The 25,714-nt window shown below is 38.5% G+C and overlaps 2 protein-coding genes across 3 annotated transcripts; both read right to left on the bottom strand.

Moving 5' to 3' along the window:
- Positions 1–939: 939 nt before the first annotated feature.
- Positions 940–7,080, bottom strand: LOC114134987 (nicalin-1). The gene is made up of 15 exons (XM_028001890.1): positions 6,596–7,080; positions 6,282–6,472; positions 6,055–6,199; positions 5,364–5,461; positions 5,172–5,249; positions 4,921–5,024; positions 4,435–4,523; positions 4,203–4,342; positions 3,942–4,120; positions 3,737–3,824; positions 3,585–3,623; positions 3,095–3,267; positions 2,955–3,008; positions 2,799–2,877; positions 940–1,211 (listed from the first exon to the last, which is right to left on the bottom strand). The coding sequence occupies exons 1-15, from the start codon at positions 6,729–6,731 to the stop codon at positions 1,155–1,157; spliced, it is 1,650 nt and encodes a 549-aa protein (XP_027857691.1). The 5' UTR covers positions 6,732–7,080; the 3' UTR covers positions 940–1,154.
- Positions 7,081–8,592: 1,512 nt separating this feature from the next.
- Positions 8,593–25,430, bottom strand: fam219aa (family with sequence similarity 219 member Aa). Of its 2 annotated transcripts, none has more exons than XM_028002943.1 (6): positions 25,172–25,430; positions 19,547–19,643; positions 18,321–18,414; positions 17,638–17,718; positions 14,366–14,441; positions 8,593–12,588 (listed from the first exon to the last, which is right to left on the bottom strand). In XM_028002943.1, the coding sequence occupies exons 1-6, from the start codon at positions 25,229–25,231 to the stop codon at positions 12,430–12,432; spliced, it is 567 nt and encodes a 188-aa protein (XP_027858744.1). In that variant the 5' UTR covers positions 25,232–25,430; the 3' UTR covers positions 8,593–12,429. The 2 variants fall into 2 exon arrangements, with proteins under 2 accessions (XP_027858744.1, XP_027858746.1); XM_028002945.1 differs by having other exon boundaries at positions 14,387–14,441; positions 25,172–25,429.
- Between the last annotated feature and the right edge of the window lie 284 nt (positions 25,431–25,714).

Raw genomic sequence — 25,714 nt, 5'->3', positions numbered from 1 at the left:
TTTTTGCTCTGCCCGGAGATCTGAAATGCGCCTTGTACATTGTGAGGTAGAGCTGGGGACCCATCTTCAGAAACCGTCTCACTGTTTATCCACACCTTACCTCCAGTTGGCCTGAAAGTCATGCAGTATCCTGTAAGCTCCGCCCCTTACCTATATCGGTTCCCCAACACCTCCCCTGCTTCTATTTTTTTACTTCTGGGAAGATTACATAAGTGCTGTAGCAGTATGCATTTAATCTTTTTTCACTGCTGTATGTCACTTACTCCGAATCGAAGGTGCCACCACACCTGTTTATTTTTTTTTGATTTTGCATCATTACAGCATGTATCCTTTGCAGATTTAAAACAGATCAAACGACTGCTTTGGCCTGTTGCTGTTGTGAAGAATCTCATCCGTTTTGTACAGGTTAAGATCATCCCTGCTGAAGCAGAACAACTCTCTGTGTGCCACCTGAGCACTCACTAATCTCCCTGAGCTTCAAGCCCCCTGCAGAGACTCGCATACCTGGGGTCAATGCCCTTGACCTGCTTCCATAGCTCCGAGGGCCCCAATCAACAACACAGCCCTCATTTCGTACACCGACAGCCATTCAGCTGCTTTTAAGTTTCACCGGTCTGAACAGAGCTGCAGAACTAAAAAGAAGGGGAAAAAAACCCTGCAGAATTCATAGACTCTACCACAATCAATGACTGTCAGCACGTCACACAAGCATTAATAATTCGTGGAGCACTGCGGGGGCCATTGTGTCTGTGGCAATCTCACTGAGTTATCTGTGACAGGAACTGGCTGAGCGTCCATTGCAGTGGCTGAACCTCGCCTGGGAGCTGCGTCGAAGCTCAGCCACACACACACGTCGTGTCGAGTGATCATAGTAATGTGAGAGAAAATGCATTTCATCGATTGGACAACAGGTTCCAGTTATTCACACCGTCGGCAGGATTGATGACAGAACACTTTTATTTCTTGATTTGTGTCTTTTTTACGACTCTCCTTTCTAAGAAACGTACACATCTTTGAACATCTGACAGAGCACAAAGCAAATGCACACTTCCTGTCTTACTGTGGGAAACTTAGCGCTGGATTGCTTTAATGTTCTATGAAGCAGACGTCTGTCATGAGCTTAGGAAGCCTTAAAGCCTGGATCCTGGAAGCTGTCACTGATGCTTGGTTTTCACTGCAGCTTTGAGTCTAGCGTACAGATGCCCGAAATTCTGCAAGAGAAAACAGGTGGAAAACGTTACGCATTGAGATTATTTTAATCCTCCTGAATGGCAAGGATTTTAAAACAAAAAAAACAACATCTTGCAAAAATATTGAAACCCCTTTTTTACATTCTGTCACGTTACAACACTGTGATAGACCAATAGAACCGCAGAGTTGTGAACTGGATAAAAAAAAAATTGAAAAGGGAGTATTCAGCTCTCATTACTCTGACACCTTTAAAAAAACATGAAACCAACCAGACGTCTCCTTGGATAATGCAAGGAACATGGTATATACTGTAACTACCATGTATGTACAGCTTCATCATGATGAATGATTTGAAGTATTTCTGTAAACGTGCCGTAGTTGTATCGGCTGAGATTAACCTAATTTTAGGTTAATATTGAACAAGTGCAAGCAATTTCGTTTTTCCACTCAGAATATAAACTGAAAATGCAAAAGATGTAGCAATAAATTCTAATCTGTAAAGTAGTCAATTACTGAAGATGTGATAAAATGTAGTTAGATAAAGCGATTTAATTCCTTCCGGTATGTAGTATGCATTTCTGGGGTGATTTCATAAAAGTGGACATACAGTAGACTAACACAGATCAGAGGGAGAGTCTGAGCAGGGGAACTGAGTGAATGGGACAAACTGGGAAGGGAACAAAACCAAACACACAAAAAATTAGGAATCCAAGGAGAAAGAGGCCAACACTGAAAATTTAAAACAAAATGCAAAAAAAGAACAAAAAAAAAAGTTAACACAGAGGAATGAACTGATGTGGCAAGACCTAAAGTATTTAGATATCCTGCCCTTGCTGAAGAAACTCATGCCCACAGCATGATGCCGTCTTCTGGTGGGGGTCGGGTTTTCTGGTATTTATTGTTAGTTTTCAGCTCCACAGTGAAGAAACAGTATAAAGAAAAGGTTCTATTTTGGCTCTCATCTGCCCAGATTCCTTTTTTCACATGCTTGCCCTACAGAGTACTTTTGACAGGCCTCAAATATATACTAATGGACTCCTAGCCTGGCCATTGCCTTGCTGCGCAGTTCCTCTCAAGAACGTTCTGGGTTTTCTCCATTTGACTTGGATTCTCTGGTCGTTTTTTGACTGGGCCAATCAGTGAACAGAAGGAGAAGTTGTGAACAATGACGTCGATTTTCTGGGCTGTTTTAGAATTGTAGTCTTCCTGGAGATTTAGCAATAGCAGCGGAGGAAGTGAACAAACTGTTCAGTCCGTGTTGACCGTGCTTCCAAATATTGTACTAACATCAACATTCACCCCATCCTGCTCTGCAGCTCTCTCTTCACAGTGAAGGATGGTTGTTTACAGCGCAGGCGATTTCCGGTAAGTTTCTTAGGGGCAAACGTAAGCAATTGGGTAAAATTTAAAACCTCAACACAAACCACGCTTCCAGGACGCAATCGTTTCTCACTAGCCAAGAAGCCAGACTCTCTGTATGAAGCAAAGTGTAGCACAGAGGGACCGGTTTTCATCAGGCTATTGGAATCCAATTTCTTTTGTGTATGTATGTCACAGAACTGTTGAGATTGCTGCAGAAACGCTTTGTGAAATGTACATCAACTCACCTGGATTGAATAGTAAACAATCCCCAAATATGCAGTGATGCATCCTCCTAGGAACAGATCAAACGCTGCTGGTTTCACCCTGAAAAAGGCTTGCTTTAGTTTCCGAACCTTTAACCTTTTTCTGCGCACAAAAGTCAGTTTGGCACAGATGTTTACCTGTACATGACAATTGGTTGGTTCATTTGATCAAAAAAGGTGATCTCAGGGTCCCTGCATGAAAAGGTAATGTTAATCATGAGGTTGCTGTGTTGCTTTTGAGTCTTTGAATGAAACACAAAGACTACTGCATGTTTCACCTCTTGTCCTGTCGAAAGGTGTGTCTATGGACCTGCTGCAGGTAGTGCTTGAACTCGTACTCCAGTGAGTTGACCAGTAGGACCTGACCAGGCTCCTTGTGCAGCAGCTGGGCAGCCCGGGGCACAGAGGTCAAAAAGGACATCATACTGGACATGCGGCTGTCCTGAAAGTCCTGTATTGAGGACAAATATGTGGGTTCACAACGGAGGTATCATGATAATGACTAATGTCATTTAAGTCTAAAAAGATTTTTAAAAAAGCTAATACATTTATGTCAGGGTTAGTTTAGAGATGTTTTTCATCTTACTTTTTATAAAGCTGCTTCTTGATAAAACTTTTCTATTTGCACTTTAGTGGCGACAAATAGTTGAAATCGACATGGTATTTTATTGATACTGCAGAAATGCTTTTTGAAAATTCAAGCACGCTGTAATGTCTATGCATGAACACCAGAGGGCAGCACATGGGGCAAAAGAACAAGGAACTCACCAGCTGACCCTTAAAAACTTGAATATCCTTTGGTGAACCCTTAAAACAAAAATAGTCACAGATTAATGTGCTTTTACAACAAATTAAAATATAAATATGATTTTTTTATTTTATTTACATATACATAATCAAAATGGACTTTCTTTATTCACCTTGTCTGTGAGATTGTACATGTACCGGGCCAGAGCTTCAGCTATGATAATGCCGTTTCGCTTAAGTTTCCTAAAATCGACTTGGGACCTAGAAGATGATATGCAGAAGATATAATTATATTTCAATGCTTATTTCTGTGTTAGTTTATCTTTAACGTATTATTTAACCAACTAAATAAGACAAATAAAATAATGTCAACCATACATTGTATCTAGCATAGACCCACGAAGTTCAGACTTGGGATCTTCCACGTGAGACAGAGTGAAGCCCTGGATCCTCCGCAGGCTGTAGCGCTCGTGCTCCCAGGCCACTGTTGACTCAACAAGATTGATCTTCTTGTGCACCAATCCCACCTTCACCCAGGGGAACCTGGAGGAAACCACCTAGGGGGTAAACAACATAACACCATTAATACCGACAAGACATGTTTACGCTTTCTCGTACCGTCACAATAAGAGCTGTTACCTCCTCCAGCTGTTCAATGAAGGAGTACAGAGGAGCGTCGGGCTTCGGAGGGCGAGACACGTGCATGTATAGTTCATCACCTTTGGCCAGCGAGTCCAAGCACAGGACAAATGCCACGTTGTCGTGAAGCAGGCTGGACTCTGGAGGAGAATGGCTGGGCTTTGTTAAAACCTTAATGGTGATTTCTTTGGATCAATTTCCGGCTCACAATCTGCACAGGCTGTAATCTCACCGGCGTGATCAAGATTCTCCTCAATCCATCTCTTCGTGCCGAGGAAGTTGTATTTTCCTCCTCCGGTCAAGGAAAACATTAAATTATATCTAAAATATAAATTAGAATCTTCTTAATGATTTTTGTTGAGTACTTCCATCGATAATATTAATTTAAAAACGTAACAGTTTCCTTCAAAAAGAATTCCTGAAGCTCACATTATGCCTCACAGGAAAACTGAGAATAAATGACAATGGGTCGTATTGTGTTTCAACTGGACTCAAGAAAAACACGCCAAAACCAGACATCCTCTTCCTATTTATAAATTATTTTGTTCCATCCATTATAATGTGAATTAAAAAAAAAACAATAAAGTGACAAAATGTCGGTGTAAATAGGCCTACTTTGTTTTTAAGGTTCTGTACATGTTTTTTGTTTCTAGTTTGGCATTATTTGCAGTCGCAGGTGCTTCGTCATGTCGTGACTGGTGAATAAACTCAAACTCACTGTGGTCTGGTACCGGAGGTGCCGTAAAGTTTCTGGAAAAGACGTGCCAGCTCCAGCAGAATGGTGACTCCGCTGCCATTAGAGTCTGCTCCATATGACAGCCACTGTTTTACACAAACACATTCAAGCTTAAATGCCGGGTTGAACTGAAAGACCTGCGCTTTTAAGCGGGATGGAAGTTTCAAACCAAGGTTGAAACCATTTCACAGGTCAACGCTCTGAACCTGTAAACTTGTTAATGGCCAACCCACCGGAGCGAGTCCGTATGAGTCATAGTGGGCGGTGATGATGATGGTGGGAGCATCCTCTCCGGTTCCAGGGAGCACACCCTGCACAGACCAGACAGGAGCAGGACTTTAGGGAAAAGATACTTTTAAGGAAAGCGTAAAAAATCCGTGTGAAACTTCCAATAGCCAGTATGTTATTTCAAGTTGAGCTCCTACCTCCAGTGTGGTTATGGTGTTGTCAGTGATGGCCTTAATGGCGTTGTTGTTGCTCACTAAGATCTGGAAGGCTGTAGCAGTGACCATACTTCGAAGAACTGCGAACAGTAAAAACATTTTCAGTAAAATGTTTCTGAGAATGAAAAAGAAGCTCTTTCTCTCTGACTACAATCGATTTATTACAAATTTCCCATCCGTCCTGTGGCTTCCACACACTGGGCCCGACTTTAGAAAGGGTTTAGATGTAGTTGGACCAGCGCCCCATTTTTTGGAGGGTATGAGTTTTTTACTCTTTCTTTTAATGAATGTGTGTTTAGCAAATATTGTACTTTGTATAAAAAACTTTTAAAAACTACAAAGTTTTAGTTAATTTTTTGGGAACAACATGGAGTTTTGGCTACAGAACATAATACCATGCCTTAATACCATACTTTTTTACATAAGCTGATGCATAATATTTAATTATTTATTTTCTTCTTTTTTTCATGGACTACTTATTTTGTCTCGAAATAAAAAGTTTTCTTCTTTCTTTTACTGATTTGTGTCCTGTAATTTGTAAAGGAATTTCTCCTTGGTGGATTGGCTCCAATCAAGTGGCCCACATCCTTATAAATCCATCCTTGTCCACACATATCTACCCGCCCATCACTGCAGCACACACCTTTGTAATAAACATCACTGTCTGTTTTACCTCTGACAAACATGGATGAGGTCCGTGAAGCTGCAGCCTGCCTCACCTCCTCATACATGTAAAGCAGCTGTTCATCCTCAGGAACAACGTAGACTGGAGTAAGAGTTTCTTTCTGCAAGGCCTCGTTCTCACTCACCATGAAGGACTGAGACGTAAAGCGAGTGTTTTAACCAATTAGGATCTTGTTTAATCTGCTTTTAGACCACAAACAACCTTCCGGGTTTTACCTTTATTGTCTCGTGTGGAAGGCCGGAGATATTTTGAGGCAGTAGGATCAGCACAGCAGCAGCATTCTGTCTCAGGGCTTCAAAGTATTTCTCCACAGTGAAGTCCTGAACCTTCATGATGACACAACGGCGGGTCAGCGACGGTTCGTCGGCAGAGCGCGCCTCCGCCACAACTATGGCTCCGCGGCAACCTCACACAACAAGATAAAGCAAGGCAAATTCAACACAGTGACGCATGGTGCAGGCAGCATTATGATGTGGGAATGTTTTTTTTTTTGTTTGCAAGATGCATGACGACCTTAACTTGATCCTACCATATTTTTGTTGCGCCAGGTTGTACTGCTGCATCCTGTAGGCGGTGAACTCATAGGAGGACATGGCAGGGAGGGCAGAGCCATGCAGGCACTGAACACAGAGCAGCAGCCAAACAGCAGCACTGCTCAGCAACATCACGTCTGATGTGATCCCAGTCTGTAAGATGAGGTGGTTGATTAACACAAGTCTACCAGGAGGAAGCTAAAACCAAACGTGTGTTTGCTGGAGAACTTCAGCAGAACAGAGAAGATAAGAATTGATCACTCTCTGAAATATTCTACTGATTTGAAGAAAAGATGAGAAACTATATGGTCTTGTCTAAAGCTACCAAATGTAGCTACCACTATTAAGTAAACTTATGTATGTTCTACTTAAGTATGGGAACATTGCTTACCTTTCTTCTTTCATGAGACATGATCCTCAGACTTCTTTAAAGCCTAGCATTGTATCTTCCAACGTGACTGCAGACTCCGGTTAACTCCTGGGACTCAGAGCATGTAGGTAAGCCACTATTCACCATCTGCTCCCAGGGGATCAACTCCAGGCTAATCGCGTGTGCGCCACCCCCAACCCCTCACACTCTCTACACCTCCATAATGCTAACTGCAGGTTTACATATAATCACCATCGGCGTGAGTAAGATTGGCACTTTTATCAAAATTATTTACTTTGCAGAAACAGGATCTAGAGTTTAATTTATTGTGAATTTTCTCTACTCCACTTATGGTCAGAATTATACATACAGGTTCAAATATTTACATACACCCCCTATAATAATTGCTTCATAGGGTTTGGATTGTCTTTGAGTTAAGCTGCGAATTTCAATGGAGCTCGAAGGCATCAGTTTTCTAGTAGGGATCTTTTTTTCTTTTTTTTTATTGTGTCTTGTTTCTCAGTTCATAGTGAAATGAAACTTTCATGTGAAGCATAAAAAATGCTATTTCAGCATCTTCCAGTTTGTCACAGGCTTGAATCCTGGTGGTTCCTAATTTGCTTTGTTTCTGTTTTATGATTAGACATAGGGATGCTCCAAAATGACAGAGCATTGCGAAACTACTGTGGAGTGAATAAAAAAAACTGACTTTAAGTTTCCAATATATCACCAATTTAATCATACTGGTATTAAAAAAATTATCAAAAGCTGAATATGTGTTGGTAAACAAGGGAACTTCAGGGTTCCTACACGTTTTTCCTTTAAGATTTTTATATTTAAATATAGAAATTGCTGGAACAATTTCTTAATTGTTCCAGCCATTTTTATTTTAAAAAAGTGTTGTAATTATTTTACAATTATTCACTTTTTTGGAATCTAAATAAAATGACTTTGGTCAGATTCTACTCATAATCTGTAAAACATGTCAATTCTTTGGTTGGCATCAAAATCAGGCCAAGTTTAAAAAACTTCTAGTGTTTTAATTTTCTTTGTATTTAATAATAAATTTGAAAAAAGTCTGGAAAAAAACAGGATTTTTACCAAACCCAGTTTTCGTTTTTCTTCTTTTTTTATTTGTACTTAATTCGACTTGGAAGAATTGCAGCCAAACTCCATAATTTTCAGACCAACCTTGGGAACTTTACAAATTCCTTAAAATAAATTCCATATAGCCAGCCATAATTAGACCAAGAATTTAATGAAGGAAACAAAAAAACATTTGGTTTCTTTGCTGAGGAAGGTATCCCCAAATCTCAGTGGAATGTAGTTTCATATTCAAGCCAGTATGTATAATTTTGACCGTAAGTTGATTCAAGAAAATGTACAATACATTCAAAGTCACTGGACTGATTTTCTGCCATTAATAGCCTAAAATAAACAGGACATTCGTGCTGATGATAAGTGGAAGTAAACTTTTGGAAGCACTATCTGTCATCTCTGACAGAGCATCGGTTCGCTTGGCTTCATCTACTGAAGAGAAATTTCTCAAAACGCTCTGAAGAGGCATTAAAAAAAAACGACTGCACGTTTGTTTGGGAATAATGATGCAATACACGGAAAAGCTGGAGAATACACAGAGCACTGAGATATCCATTATTTATTTTTGATATGTTGCACTATACACAGAACTGTAACGCTGTTCAAATCTAAATGGAGCCAGTTCACAATCATGTCATGACAAGCATCTGACAGATGAAAAAGCGCCTGTTTCTATAGAAATTAATTCCCACAAGTGCAAATAAAGGAAAAAAAGAAACACACAACTCATTATTCTGGACTCAAGGAGTAAGTAAAGCTGTGCCTTAACAAGCACGGGACTGGCTTTGAGCATTCGGGGGGACGGCAATTATGACATGTATGCACATCCAGTGAAACAACGATCTAGATGGAAAAGTAGCATATAGGACCCCCCTCTCCTTTTTATTAGTTAAAAGCCTTAAAATCGACTCATCTTTTATTGCAGGAGTAAAATTTCCAACTAAAGGCATCCTGAATGTACTATTTTTAATTTGAAAACTTTTATTCAGTGGGGAAAAACATTGCATGATAAGAAGTACTTAATGCACATTTTGCTTTCTTCAGTTAATCAGTTGTCTTGTAACTTTTGTTAGTGATGAATGACTTCCTGTTTCCCTGCTGTATAAAATGTGTAGCAGGCGGCCGTTTCCCTCATTAAACTGGAAAGATAAGAAAGCTCGCAATTTCAGAAAGACAAATATGTGTTAATCGACACAAGTCAGGAAATTACTACAAGAATATAGCTTCTGGTCCATATCTCCGGTCAGAACAGTTATTAAAGCTTTGAGAGAAAAAAGAATATAGGAAAACTAAAGTCAAAAAGGTTGTACAGGAAAGCAAGTTTACCTTGTCACAATGTCCAGTGAGCAGAAAGAAAGTAAAACAAATTGTGCATGCACTGATATGACCGATTGCAGTTGAGGTCAATAACTGATATTTACTGATACGCAATATATTTCCCCAATCTTTCTACATTGTGAAGCTGACAGTGTTTCTCCGTTACAATTACCCTCCAGTCCTGCGCTGCATCCCTGTTATCGGATCAATCAAATGGTAATATGCTAAATGATAACACATGAGCTAATAGCAGATGCAATGTGCTTCAGTAAAAGAAAACTATAAGGCTTTTAAAAGAAGTACTGCAGTAATTTTCTGTGGGAGAATATACTATTGCAATAAAAACAAAATCATTTTAAGGCTTTTTAAAAAATTTTAACCAGAGAAGGCGCCATAGTCAAAGAAACAGTTTGTCTCTCCTGTCATCTTTTGTTATTAGTAGCTAACAGTCCTTTAGATTATCTCTACCCGTAACACCTGATAATGTCATTAGGATGGCTTACTCAAACAAAGATCTGCAAATGAAAAAAAGGTGCAATAAAAAACAAAATACAATTTTCTCTATTTTTACACTATACAGTACCATAACTTAATGTATTTGTATATGTACAGTACACACCATCTCCATTCAGTGAGTCAACGACTATCCTGTTGCTTTTGTTCCTGCTGCTTCGTAGATTTTTTTGTATTAAAGTGTAAAAACCCTAAAAAAACAGGATTAGTTTGGACCAATATGTCCAACCTAAAACATACCAACTGAATAGTTGGAATAACTAAAGAAGGTGTAAACAAGTTTAGACTTTCCAAAGTTTAAACAAATTTAAAAAAAAAATGTTTGCACTGCAGTGTTGACACATACTGTACTGTGATTTGTTTCCATCTACATTTTTTTTTTTTTTAAATGTGACCGGGACATGAGGATCATTACTTTCTTTTATCGCCCCGCAAGGGGTCTTTTTGTGGGCTCTAGTGTCCCTTTTTCAAAGTAGTCTGACAGGAAAGGGGGAAGACAATGCGGTAAACGTCGTTGGGTGCGAGAGTTGAACCGGCGACAGCCGCATCAAGGCTACGTTTTGCCTGAATGTGGGTCGCACTAACCCCTCCGCCACCACGGCACGCCCCAGGATCATTATTTTCAAGGTGTAATATCAGGGAGATTGTTCAGTCTAAGACTTTGAGGTGTGTGATTGGTTCAGATATTAAGTAAAAAGTGTACATTAATTCTTAAGAAAAAAAATTAAGAAGTCCTTTTTGAGATACTTAACTACAAGAAGAATGGCATAAAGTATGAAATGACAACTGTTTCTGGTGCTACAGCCTGTTGTCCATAAGATGCACCCTACACAAGTATTGGCATGCCTGGTAAAGATGTGGACAAATAAAATACATTTTTAGGACCCTAATATAACACGTTTTACTACTGCTCTCAAATTACTCTTATTAAATATGAATCCATCTGTTTCAGTGGAGTGGCTTCTTTTCTTGTATTTTACATTTTAAAGAGTCCCAAATGACAGTTTTTGAGTCTTTCCGCAAGGAGTTTTTGTCCGGATACCCTGGCTTCCTTTCGCAGTTCAAAAGCATTCCTGTCAGGGTAATTAGTCTTACTAAACTGACCTCAGGACTGTGTGTGTGTGTATGTGTGTGTGTGTGTGTGCATGCATGGGTGTTGCACCACTGTGCCACCTGCCAAATAACCACTAGAAAAGCTCCAGCACCGCTGCAAACAGGCAAGTGTAAGGGATGGGTGCATGATATTCACACGTCGAAGAAACCTAAAGTCGGGGATTAGTAATGAAACATTCCTAGAAAGTGTTTAACTTAAAATACATGTATATATTAGGAAATTCTTCAGCTACATTTATTTTATATGCATTATTTCAGGTGGTGTCAGCTGTGATTATTTCCTTCATTATGAAATTTGAAAGATTAATTTTTTTTTAGCACGTCTTTACCAGGGGCATTATTATTATTTGGCCACAGTTCAAACATAAGTAAATAAAACTAAAAACATACAATTCTAAGCCTATGTCTTCATTCATTTCCCTCATTCATGTATACAATCTATGACGTAACCTTCAGTGTGTGAGAATGCTGTGACATGGATTTATGCACGATGTGTGCTGCGATGCTTTTCTCCCCTTACATCTACTAAAATGGCGGTAGGTGAACCTCAATATGATGGACGATGTTCCATTTTACAAAGCACACAATGTTTCTTCAATACACGGAGTTGGCTGTGGGTCAGTAGATTAAAATAAATATCTGCACATCTGGCATCAGGATGTAGTGTAAACAGGCAACATGCATTTTTCTGCTTCTTATAACTAAATATAAAACAGATATAAGCAGGACAAGATCTCAGAATAACAGACTGACTGGTAGCTTAGTGTTGAGAGGGTGAGCACTAGTGTTTCATTCACGCTGCTTTTTTTTTCTGGGCATGACCAAACTCACACACGTCTGGTTCTCACATACAGGGGAAGACGAAGCAGACCAGGTGAAAGAAATGAGAGAATTGGAAATAAAATGGCCTCGTTCAAACTTCTAATGTCCTATACTCCATCATATTGGATCGCAAATTATACACCAGGAGAGGAAGTGGAGTGCCTGGAAAAGCCCACTGACACAGTAATGACAAAAAAAAGCAATTTGGCCAATTCTTTCTTGTCCCTTCTTGTCGTTTCTCCTCTTCTGCAATGTTGCACAATCGTTTTATGCAAAAAACAAAAACTCCCCAAGCAAGAGCTACAACTCGAACAAAGGGGAAACAAAAGTAGCATTGTTTTCTTCGAGGTAAGGTCTTTGCCATGAGTTGAATCCATCCCCGCTGAACCAACATCGCAGACGTAAGACACACAGATCCTGCCATAGGAGGAACATGCACAGCTACTGTACATATTCAGTTTCCTCCGCCCCCATTCTATTAGTTTTGCCTTTGCCTGGTTTTCAAGTCGACAGTTTGGTTTTTTTTTCCTCCTCGATGCCATTCTGTTCAGCAGCTGGCAAAAAAGAACATTTAGGGATGAAGGAGGAGTGGGGCAGCTACTGGATCTGACAGGCTGTGGAGGGGGCGGCCTGGCAGCACATGCAGGTGGGGTTCACTGCTTTAGGGGGGATCAGATCCAGGTCCTCGTCATCTGGGATCTCGTCAAGCCGGTACCCGTCCTTCAGGAGCTGGATGTTCAGGTCCTGGTTAATTTGCTGCAAAAAAATCATAGAAAAAAAATATACATATAATCGGCAAAACTTTAAGACAGTTTTGCCGAATATACTCTGTTGACCCTAAGCTAAACTTTCAACATTTATAAACAGCAAAACAACAACTTAAGAGCAAACAGATCAACAGCAAAGACTCTAATTCAACTGACTCAAGATATTGAATCTGCATTTAAAAACAAAGTGTATAATGAGGTGTTTACAGTTTATTAAAGAACTTCTGATACCACAGATTAAAAAAGAATCGCACTGGAAAAAAGGAAATATAATCATTTTAAGGAGTAGCAAACACTTCAGAAACTACCTCGATGAGAAAAAACCACAAATGACACGCGGGCCAAACTTGTTTTGTTTGCAGATGACACAAATGTCTGTCGTGCAAAATTCGGGTGCGCCTATTTAGAATCTGCTCTCTTACATATACACGCAAATATACATACTGTAATTTCCGGACTATTGGAGTTTTGCGCGTGACATCACGCTCTCCAGAACTCTGCCCACTCTGCTATGATGGACATCATCATACTTCCAACTTTTGTAAATGCCGCCGCCAACCAGGTGTGTAAGGTTCACAGACAAATTAGCTCGACTCGAACAAATAGAAGCCATGAATAAACTGGCAAAAACAACTTAGGGAAACAATTTCAGTTGCTCTGTTCAATACTCCCGTATTGACGTAGTTGCTAATGGTCAATTGAACACACCTGAATATAAGTCACACCCACTAACTTTAAGAAAAAAAAAGTATGTATTGTACTTGTCTTTAAGCCCTGGGTGTCCACGTTGCAACTTGAGATATTTACACAGATGTATTTTTTTACTCTTTAATGAAATATGTATGCTTTTTCTGAACAGTGTTTCCAACACGGCTGCTTAATGAGAAAAGAAAAATACAGTAGCCTACAAGGAAAAGTCATTGATCGCTATCTTCATCTTGCTCCTATGCACTAAACCACTAAAGTCGTCCTCTTCAGTGTCAGAATGGAACAGCATCACACACACTTCCTCAATCCCTCTTCCACTGTCACTTTCATCTTGATGCAAATTTGCTCGAGGCTCACGCAGCAGTGCAGCTTTTCGAAACACGCTGGAGAAAATTCATAGATGAGCCACATTCCAGTGTTAAAAGCACATAAAATAACGTAGTGGCATGTAGTCCAGACATGACGGTACGTATATGTTTTAAAAGCCACTACTGAAAGGTTTGTATATTTCAGTAACACAATTCACATTGTAAAACAAAACCTGTGCAAAATTTCAATTGCTACTAAAATGAACAATATGTATTGAACAAATAAGGTACTTACTGCTCATAAAGTAAGTATTGTTTATAGATGTTAAATGATGAATCTGCTCATTTTAAACTGACAAATTAGATTTTTTTTTTCCGAACGTTTATGTTTGATGAATGGGTCGTTTCTTTGGTCTTTAAGTAAACAAATGACTGGAGCATACGAAATGAAATAAAACATAAAAGCAACAACATACAATCAAATTATTACGGCGATGAGTGGACGCCACAGGCTAAAACCAGAAGATGTGCTACATACTAAAGAACAAAATGGGACGAGATTTAAAGGGATGAAAATCATGAAGCAGGACTGACATGAACGCTGTGTGGAAACAGACAAAGTATTGTATTTAAATGAGTGCACATTTGTGACCCAGTGTGACAGAGGAGGAAGAAGGTGATGTAAAACATGGCGATGGTTGTGGTTTTGCCAGATGGTGCTGTGAAACAATATAATATTTGTATAAATACCTGGTCCCTCAGACATCTCACCTCGGCTGAGGAGTATCCTGATGAAGAGTATCTGGACATGTCGAAGTCATCGTCACTGAAAGACAGGTAACATCTTATGTGAGACCCCAAAAAGATACAAATGGCACCAGAGAGGAATTACTACATAATAAGAATTTTTTAAGTTGGGGTTCCTAAGAAGGCTTAGACAGAAAGGAAAAAAAATAAATGAATTTTTACGGTAACATTTTGTGCTCTAATCTTAAACTCTCACTGTCTGCTCTAATTGCTCTGTCATGGTTATTTTCCCTGTAGGGATTATTTCCAACAATAAAGTTCCATATTCACTCCATGGCTGCATTAACAAGATGAGCAGAAAACCCATTGTTCACTGATAGAAACAGAAACTGCAGCAGATACAAACTGTATCATGTTTGTAAAAATATTGTATTTAATTACTTTTTCAAAACATATAGTGAGATCAGAAACATTTTCAATATTAGACTGATTAAGCAAAGATGTTTGTGAAGAAAGAATAAAGAAAAAAAGGTAGTTTATATAATTTTTTTGAAGTAAACAGTACACATGACTATTCAGCAATACTTTATGAAATTTTCCATCACCTATGCACCCCCGTACAACGACAAACTACAATCCACTGTTTGTTCTGACACCTTTCTGTCAGAACCAACATTTTCTTCTTCAGAAGTCAGAGCTACAGTAGCTCGTCTGCTGGATTGGATCATGCGGGTAAACCACTTGTGAGTCAGTAAGCCTTGGTGGTCCAGGATTCTGTCGTTCACCAAAGCTCCTTCCCAGGATTTTATTATTGACCATTTGATACTGGAAACGTCTCACATTATCTTCGGTTTTGCTCTAACTCAGTCATCTAGTCAGCAGTTTGGTAATTAGCAGACTCGCTCAAATCCTTATGCTTCTCCATTTTTCCTGCTAATAAGACATCAACTTTTAACAATGAAATGTTCACCTGCTGCCTAATACAGCAGACAGCACATATTTACATAAACTGTATAAATAGACACAATCTTTCTGTCTTACTATCAGATATCAAATCAAATACAAGATCCTGAAAAAAAAAGAAAACATGGTTTTTGAGAAGTAGAAAACCTTCAGAAACTACCCTGATGAAAGAACATCACAAATGGGATCCCACAAGGCTCTACACCCGGGCGAAACGTTTGTTTGCTGATGGTACAAATATGGCTACATATGTTCATGACTTTGCAGTTTCTTGCAATCTAAAAGTTGCATACCGATCTGTGTGTTAGTCTATGAATGTGTATGCAGTTGTTAATTTGAATGAGCGAATGTGGCTAGCATATATTGTTTTGAGTTGTCAGTATGACTAGAAAAGCACTATAAATTTAGACAATTTCAGTCCATACAGTGAACTGAAATACTCATACCTCATACTATGAGGTAAAAGGAAGAACGTCTGTGGATGTATTTTAACAGAATACCTGAAACAAGCCAAGTTCTTGTGAGGCTTCTTGGGAAATACATGAAAAAAGCCAAGGTATTTAGAGGAGAACTCTACAAGTCTGGTTCATCCTTCAGTTCAAGGATGAACCAAACTTTTAGATGTTTAAACAATTGTTGTGAAAATGGTACATGAAGATGGTATTATGAACATTTAAGTGAGAAAAATGCATCTATGCACCACAAATTTGGAACAAACTTCCAGAAAACTGTAAAACAGCTGAAACACTGACTTCTTTTAAATCTCAACTGAAAACCCACCTGTTTAGAATTGCATTTGAAATGTAATCAATTACAAATTTATTGATGTAACTTGACTTAATGATTGATTCTATATTGCATTGTGATTCTGTGTTTGTAATGATGTAAAGCACTTTGAAATGTCTTGCTGCTGAAATGTGCTATACAAATAAAATTTGATTGATTGATTGAAAAAGTTATTGCTCCAACAGAAACCCGAAAAGGTCAAATTACAGTTTGCAAATTGACTCAAACACAAATTCCTTCATATATGGATACATGTCCTGTGGTTTGACATAGCTAATACAGTTTAAGGGTTTGTCTATAATGACTATCATTAAATTTTGAACAAAAAGAAAGAAAACCTGAAAGCCTGTAAACACGGTGGTATTGTAGTACATTTCACAAAACAGACAGCATCATGAAAAACATTATGTACCAAGCCATGTATGTGGGCCAAGGTAATAAACAGCATTCAAAAACAAAGTGTTCATGCAATTCACATTTTTATCTCTCTGTAGAATCTTATATTAGCGATTAGAGAGGCTAGCATTGCGAAAACCACTATTCACTAGAGAATATAGTGTAGATTCTCACCGAAACTTGATATTTGCTAAAGGGATCTCACATTTCCAAATAAACTTCCATAATCGAAAGAAATTGAGAGTTTAAAAAGCTTGAAACACCAACCCTCCTTTTTGTACTTTAGTAGTATATTTTTAAAGAGTTTCTTACATTTTTATGGCTTTTAAACACTCGACAGACAGACATCCAAGACGCAGTCATTGAGTCTCTTTGAAGCAGTAACTTGGTTGTGGTGTGTTAACTGTCAAAAAAAAATCTAACTGAAAATAACCCAATTCTGGTGAACTGCTGATTTCTCAAAGCATCTCTGATCTTAACACACTAAGATAAGCAGAAGAATACAAGAAGAAAAGCATGAAAGTCAAGAGTAAACAAGGTTTTAGAGCCTACAAAAGATACTCTAATGGGCTTAGACATGCAGAAAGAAATTCAAGGCAGCTAAATTTGGTCAGAATGATGAAAATCTGAGAAAAAATACAACAACATCACAGAAATGCAGCCAGTTAATCTTTTTTCTCACAAACAAATATGTCTATCTTGCAGAAAATGGGTCAAGTTGTGAACAAGCCAGCTAGTCAGCGAGTGAATGACGTAAACTCTTTGGATCAATACAGTTTTAAAGGGTTTGGCATACACAAATGAAAGAAGGGGTCCACAAGTGTTGGGACTCATCTGGTAAATATACAGACCTGCTGATACATGGGGGGTGGAGGAAGGGCTCTGATAGAGCTGCTTCTGCCTGTCCAAATCCTCACCCTGCTGTGCTCTAATCCCGAGCCCTGGGAGAAGCTTTGCCCCCTTTTTTAGGACAATTTCTGTTAAGAATACTGTCAAGTCGCTCCATGGATTAGCCCCATATACACAGAAGGAGGTCTGCAAAGTTTAGCCAGATTCTCTTAAGGGCACCACCCTATAGTTTATAAAGTGACTTGTCCAGCTATAGGTTATTGTAGGAGTGGAGTGCTTACCTGTCAGTGTCCAACGCAACTAGAGGCTTCTCATCCGGGCTCTGGTCTAAAGAGGAGTAACCTTTGTTTGGCACGACCAACCTATAAAAGAGCACAGCCATGTTCTGCATTAGAAATGAAAATTTGAAAACACATAAAAAAGCCATCTTAAAACAATCATTGCAAATATTTACGTCATATAACTGAGAAAAACAAAAAAGCACCGTAGTTCGAACCATGAGATTGTCTCTTCCCAAAATTAATCGGTAGCATTCAGACAGCAGAAAGGGCAAAATTATCTTTTAGCCTCAGACATTTTGGGTTCACACCAGTGGGCAGCGTTTCTCATATTCCCACTAATCCACAAGAGAGTGGGATTAGGTGCATGAGCCACTTGTCAACGCCGCAGGCTGCGCTGGGTTTATGCTCAGTGGTTGTGACTCCTTCATCACCCTTCATGCATTTCTTTTTCTTTGAGGAAGCCTTGCTGTGTCCTGATTGAATAGGTTGTAACATTATTAAATCTAATGGCGTCTCCGGCTGACGTGAAGCAATTAATGCCTTACGGTCATTAATACAAAGCAGGATGCACTGATGTCATGTTTTGCATTTCAGTTGTTTTGCAGTATTTTGCTGCGTTACTCAGCATGCTAATAACCTGCTCAAAAATTAGAGCGGAACAAAGACACGAAGGAAGGTGCTACCTTGTCCTGGCGTTTTTCTTGGGTTGCTGATTGACAGGACTTCCCACGGTGCCATTCTTCACTGAAGCCTTCCTGGCAAGGTCCCTCTGTTTCTCTAGGCAACAAAGGATGTGAAGTCATCAGTAAACAAATCCGCACAGCAGGACACATTTTCTAGAGTTGTATCATTTGGAAGGGGGAAAAAGTGTTAAATAAGTGAGTGCTTCAGTATTCAACTTGGTACAGAGCACTGGCAACCACTGTTACCTGCTGCTTTTGGGCTACAATACATTTTCGCTTCTGTTAAAATATGGGGTTAAATTAGGGTAATGTAATTTTTAATCTTACTCAGATATAATACAAGAAAACTAAGATAATCTGTGGATGGTAATCAATACAAATTATAAAGTTTCTCAAAAAAGTTCTAAATTTTTTAACATTTTCTTGATTTGTAGTAAAATTAAAGCAAAACATCTGAAATTGCTGTAGTTGAGTTTAATTTAATCCCAGAATAAATCCATATTTCCTATTCTCAGAAGTTTGTTAGAGAACATTAGTGGATTAACAGCATAATGAAGACCCATGAATGAACATAGGAGAGAAAGTCTGAGAGAACGGTGCAGGAAGCTTAAAAAATGGATTTGGTTGTTAAACAACATCCCAAATATCTGCAAACCTACAAAAACATGGCTGTCTACTAAAACTGACTGGCTGGGAAAGGAGAGCGTCAATCAGAGTAGCAGCTCTGAGAATGACAGCTCAGGTAGGGAGAATCTGTTGACATGATAATTATTATTATTAGCAAAACCAGCCTTTATGAAAAAGCGGTAAGAAGAAAGTCTCTGTTTAAAGAAACGCATAAGAAGTCTCATTTGAATTGTGCCACAGCCTACTTAGGGGACACAGCTGAAATGTGCATTAGTTTGGTGTCCATTTTAGCCCTTTTTTTTTAACATGCAAAAAAATGGGAGCCAACATCTAAAGACTAATCTTTTACACCTCTTGAATTCAGTGCTTTTAAAAATAAATTCACTAATACCATCTAAGAAATACTATGTGACCCCAGTTCCTTCACTTTTACAGACTGTATGTATAGAAGTAAAGCACTCCTCATACTGTGGTATCCCATTTCCTTTTTATAGCTCCTCACTCACCAGTTTGTTAAAAGCCTTCCATTTATTATGGCTGCTTATTGGTGACCCCTGTGATATAAAATGTGTGATGATTTCCAAGGAGGGCAGCAATACCTATCTGGACTTGCAGTGGGGAGGGCTTGTAGTTCATGGCCACGCTCTCTCCTTTAGTGTCCGATGCCGCCTCCAAAGTAGAGGACGCTGCTGGGTCCTAGGAAAAGAAGAAACAACCACTCAATGCAGAAAGTTAGCTAGTAACACTAACACCCACCTCAACAGTTGGTGTTACCTCAATTTATCAGTACAGAATCCTGTTTTTAAAAAGTGTTAGGTAAAACATCAGTACATTTTGAAAGTATAAACACAGACGTTATAATGGTTGTTGTTGTTAATGAACATGCATTTCGCCAGAAAGTAATGGCAGACACAAATCCAGTGTGTTCTAATGTTAACACTTAATTTTGCATATGCAAGATTCCTAACAGGGCAGTCCTGATAACCAGCTGGACTGCTCCAGTCTTACTTAGAACAGAGGAAGCAGCGTACATAAATCCCACTGACATATTAACATCTTGCTGAGTCAAAACACATGGGCATGTTTCTAATTAAGTCTATCTTTATAGAACTTCTGAATCCTATTTGGCCAAGATTTATTCCCTTTCAGAGGCATCTCCAAAATGTTTGATGATAGAAGGCCAGTGATAATTTGGACTTGGTACAGTAAGACCAAAAGCCACATTAAAATATCAGGGGAAATATTATGGTAGGGTTATTTTAACAAAAAGAATTTTAACAAAAAAACCTTTAATAAATATGAAATAAATGTCATTAACCGATTATTTGTTCTTGATTGAGTCGTTTCGGCTCCTCTGACTCCCCTCTGATCGAGCTGTTGTTTTTCGAATGCTGAGCAACTAAATATCGTTTTTTTCATCAATTGTGTGAAGTGACAATACGCTCAAGACGTGTTTCAGAGGATACTGCGATTTCCACTAAAGCCACAAATGATATTTCCCAGTAGTGTTTGCTGAACATCTAAAGGTCAGAGAGATTCAGCAGTGAACATCGAAGTCGGACTCAAAAATTTTAAATCTGATTTATCACAAACCTAAACAGCTGGGACAAACAGTCTTCTTCAGGGCCTGTTTGTGTCTCTACTTGAGCCGTGCGCAGCAGCCTCGGCTGAAGCATCAATAGGCATGAATGTTCAGCCTATGCTGGTTGCTTGGTCTCTTTTGTGCATAAACGAGTGGTGATGACGTGGCGAAGCGGCCATGTAAAGGAACAGAGGGGGCTGCTGTTACAGCCATGGCTTCCCCAGACTGGGAATGGGGGGAGCCAAGATGTGTTTGGCCTGCTTCAGTCACAGAGGGCGCATTATGTTGATTCTATAGGCGTCTCCTTGTTGCACTCCGAAGGAACTTCGCAAGTCACATGAGTGCTGACTGTCAGGCAGTTTCAATAACTCCAGCAATCTTCTCCTTTATTCCAAAGATGTTCCTCCGAGCACACATAATGTGTGGAAGATACTCATTTTAATAAAACCTACAATTTAGGATTTATAAAATAAAAGAATTATAAACCCAGGCATGTCTTTGTTTCATAAAAAAGACATCGAGCTACAAGCATCCCTGAAATTAAGTCAACAAACCGTTGCTTTAACTGTAATGAGAAATGCTACCCCTATTTAGGCCAGTATCACAAACCGACGGAGCTCATCGAGTCTCACGAGGGCCTGATGAAAAATTCATGAGAAATTAAGCAGGGATAGTGAAGAGCTTATTTTGCATATACATTTTTATGTTACACAATTTTTTAAAAATGGTCAAGAACAAACTGGCTGCACAGCTGATTTTAGGTGAAGCAACAAAATAGAAGACTTCACAATACATTATTATAAGTGTCAATATAACATTACAGAGAAATCTGGAATGTTTCACAAGTAGTGGATGGAGGTTGATAGACATTTACTGTGCCTAGCATAAGCACTAGCTATATCTTAGTACTTCCCAACACAAAACTCTTTACGTAAATTTTATGTTAAGGCAAAAAAAAAAAAAAAAACAACATTACATCACTGTAAAATGAAAGGAAAATGGTAGGTTTAAACAATTAATAATTAAAATATTTTGTTTAAACATCTGTCATGACAATAAGAGCTAAAACCTTTTTGGGGTATGTCATTATCAAATTTGCTCATGTATAGACTGACATTTTTACCCATTCTTCAATAAATTACTCTCCCTTTATCAGATTGGATGGAAGTGCTTATAGACATTACTTATTAGAATCTTTAACTCGTGTTCTAAACTGGATCTAAGTCTGGACTTTGACTGGGCCACTCTGATACATGAATACAGTATGTTTTGTTGTAAGGAGAGTTTGATAAAGATCATGTAGAGGAATCAGGCACTAACTCTGCATATAATCCTGTTATAGGAGCCTTTTCTTCTATACTGCATTGTGTTTGTTCCCCACAACCAAACCTCACAATCAACAGAAAAAATATATTTAAACATCTTATTTATTCATATTTAAAGAATTAAGTGAGAGTGCCCTGCAAAGAGATTTTTTGACAGATTCGAGGCTGATATGTTGAATGAGATATGATTCATGACTGATAAGATTTGGATGCTCATAAGCATGGCCTTATCAGTTGCTCTTGGCCAACTGAGAATCATTATTAAGGCCTACTCTGATGATTCAAACGCGTTTCCATACCAAGTAGTCTGTCATCTCTATGAATCCAGACCTGGAAAACAAAAATAAAGGCAAGCTGTATACTTCTCCAGACTGTATAGAAACCCTATTGTGAATGCATTTTTAAGGTTCAGCGTTGGACAGCAGTCTGTATGTCTCTTCTACCTGGCGATGGGATGAGTAACCCATGTCAACTTCATTAATAGCCTCATCTTTATCCGTCAGTGATGCTTTTTTTTTTTCCTTACATGGGAGACTTAACGAAAGCTGCAGCTCTGAACATGATGCCCACAGACAGGTAGAAAAAAAAGAAATCTCAACACAAAAATTAATCCCACTGCATGAAGCACGATTATTTCCTTTCAGATGGCAGACCCTTTGCTTTAGATGATGAGGCTTACCGCTGTGTTGTTGTTTGTTTGTTTTTTTTTTTCATTATTATTCCTTTAGCGCTTTCCACCAGAAAGATATAATAATGTTGGAGGATGAAAAAAGGAATCCCTTGATTTTTTTTTTCTCTCCAAAAGAAACTGGTGTGAAGTAAAACATATTTTGTATTAAACCATCTGTGCCTGATATTAATTTATTCTATTCTATTTCATTACTAGAAAGCAGGCACACAACGTAAAATGAATTTAGAAGTCTTTGTCCAAAAATTTTTTTGATAATGATAACTTGGAATTCCTCAAAAGAATGATTGGCATGAAAATTGAGTCCTTTGAGGAATTGCGGCGTGGAATAAAAAATACTCAAAGGGGATCTAAAATAGCTTATTAAGCACAGAAGGGGCTCGGGTTTCCTCCGTTAGCATATGCGGTGCAAGAATATAACCTGAACTAAGGATAGGGCCATGGCACCTGGGGCAGCTCATCTTATTTATGTACATTAAAACATGATATATAGTCCTGACCTACAGCATAAATTTACATACAAATACTCTCCCTCATGACATTTGTGCACCCATGCAGTGCTTTGCAAAAGTATTCATACCCTTTTAATGATTTCACATTTGTAACATTGCAACCACAAACGTCAGTGTTTACATTAATTTAATTTAAAAATCCGAAATGTGGGTAATTTAATCTCAGCCTAAATTCAGCGGTTCACTTGAACAATACAACCTTGATTATAAAGCCAGATAAAATATAATTGTTTACATTAAAGCATATTCACAAGACCCAGTCAAAGCCCAATCCTAATTCCAGCTGGGAATTTGAAGCAAAGCTTGAAAATATATGTTCATAGAAAATCTCCATCCATTCTGATTGATCTTAGGTTTTTTAGCAAAGGAGAATTTCCAGAACAGACAGGAGTGCTGAATACAAGCCACACTATTCAGATTTCCAGTTGTGAAATAAAAAGTACACCATGTATCTTTTCATCCCTTATTATAATTACCGGTATGCAAACGCCCAATGAAATATAGTTGGAGCTTATAAAGTGGAAGAACGTTAAAAGGGGAGCGAGAATACTTTCACAAAGCACTGTATACCCCTCAGTGTGTCACATTTATCTGTTTGTCCTCCTGTTCACATGTTGAAAAGCTACATGGCTGCTGACACAGCATGAACTCTAAGCAATTGGTAGGATTACACATTGCAGCCACCCACTGACCAATCCTAGTGAAGGATGATATATCATGTGACTACTGAAACAAACGAATGCTATAACAATCTTCTAACAATTGCAACAATAAATAGTACAATATGATTATGAAAAGCAGGGGCACATGAGCATAAACCATGAACCATTCCAGGATTTGGTAGCTGTACTGAAAGTTTTTCATGCTCTATAATGTGTGGTTGCTTATAAAATTTTATATATATATATATACATATATATATATATGTTTTTTTTTTTTTGCAATTTTGTTTTTCAGAGAAAAGCAACATAAAAAGGGGGCAGGCGATGATTACTTCACTCAATGTTTTATGTAAGAACTATTTCTGTGTGAATTTAGCAGGTGCCAAGTGCATTCATGCAGCCTGGGAAGCACAATGGGGTTATTAGCATCAAAATGCATGACCATGTGTGCCACAGCACCTGCGATCTTGTTATGGTTAGTGTGGAAGCGTAACCGGAGCAATTCTTTGAGAGGTTTGAATAAGACAATACTAAAAAGAATCCGGTGTTGTTTGAGTGTGACGTGATTATTAAAAGAATGCTAAGTGAGAAAACTGCAGCTGCAATCCAAAAAATCTGATTCTGGATATCTAAAGTAATCTGAGAGGATGACATGTTCACCGTGTTGGATGGTGGGATGCATCTGATTGCTTTGCTAGAGCAGTACAGAATAAGAACAGGATGAGCACAACAAAATTATTTATAAAATATAACTATAATAGCTAGAATTTGTAGAGTAACTCTGTTAGGTGTTCAAACTGAAGTGCAAATTAATCAATCCCATTTAAGTTTATTTAATTATGTAACATCAGACGCAAACTTTTTATTTGCAAAACGAACTGTGAAAACAGTTAGCTATTATTTCACCAATTTGGAGATTAACCAATTGGTGTAAAAAAATTGGAAATATCATTCTGCATTGCATCGCCTAACGAGTCCAGCTCACGGCGACGACCCACTTCACGCGATCTTTTGGTCTGGTACCCATCCCGGCCAAAATAACACGTCAGTCGATGACGAAATGTGAAAACACTAAGCTATGACAGCATTGATGTAAACAAGCGAATATGACGTGGGCTTTAAAGACTCACGATTTTGACTAAGTGCGTAGTTAAATTACTCAGATACAGAAGGTTGGACGTGCGCTTACTCATTAAATACTACGCGGACATTTTGTATTATCATTATTATTAAATAGGAAAGGTGGTAATCGGCATCCTTTTTTTATCTATAGTTGGTCGCTACATCCACCCATCCCAGGTTCCACTGTATCCCACAGCTGCAAATTACTATACGTTGGCTCACCAATATGATATCGGAACACATCTGTTACATAGAAGAGAGAAGAATCTCTTCATTTGAATTCAGTAAAGATTAATTTGCATAATACGATGGGTTTTGTCTTTCCTCTCTTACCAAAGGCTGTGTCTCTCCGTTGACAGGAGGCACTTGGAACCTGTCGATTTCTTCCATCATTTTGGCAAACTGTGACAAGACAAATTCGGTAATTTAAAGATAAATGATCAGTTTAAACGGAACTATTGTCGGTTATTGATGCTCAGTCCGTCGGGATCCTGCGTTTATCAGCATAATAGCGGCTCCTTTTCCTCCATCCCGCTTGACAGAGGTGACTCGACAGCAAAGCGCCAGTAGTACCGCCCTACTTCCGGGTGCATGGAATATTCATGAAGATCTTGTCCAATCACAGAGGACAACACACGGAAATACGCAGCTCTGTTATTTACTCCGTTATAATCTAAATATCAACCTGGGATGTTTTAAAACTCACATATTATTTTTCAAACAATGTGATGATATTACATTTTAACTTGACATTGAAATGTAACGCTTTTAAAAAAAATAAAATAAAATGATGTTAAAGAAACTATCAAATAAAAGCCATGGAAACTATATGACATGTTAAACTTTTACACCTTATTATAGGATCTATGTAAATGT

The sequence above is a fragment of the Xiphophorus couchianus genome, chromosome 20 (assembly GCF_001444195.1).
Source record: "Xiphophorus couchianus chromosome 20, X_couchianus-1.0, whole genome shotgun sequence".
NCBI classification, from domain to species: Eukaryota; Metazoa; Chordata; class Actinopteri; order Cyprinodontiformes; family Poeciliidae; genus Xiphophorus; species Xiphophorus couchianus.
This window is presented reverse-complemented; position numbering and strand designations above follow the sequence as displayed.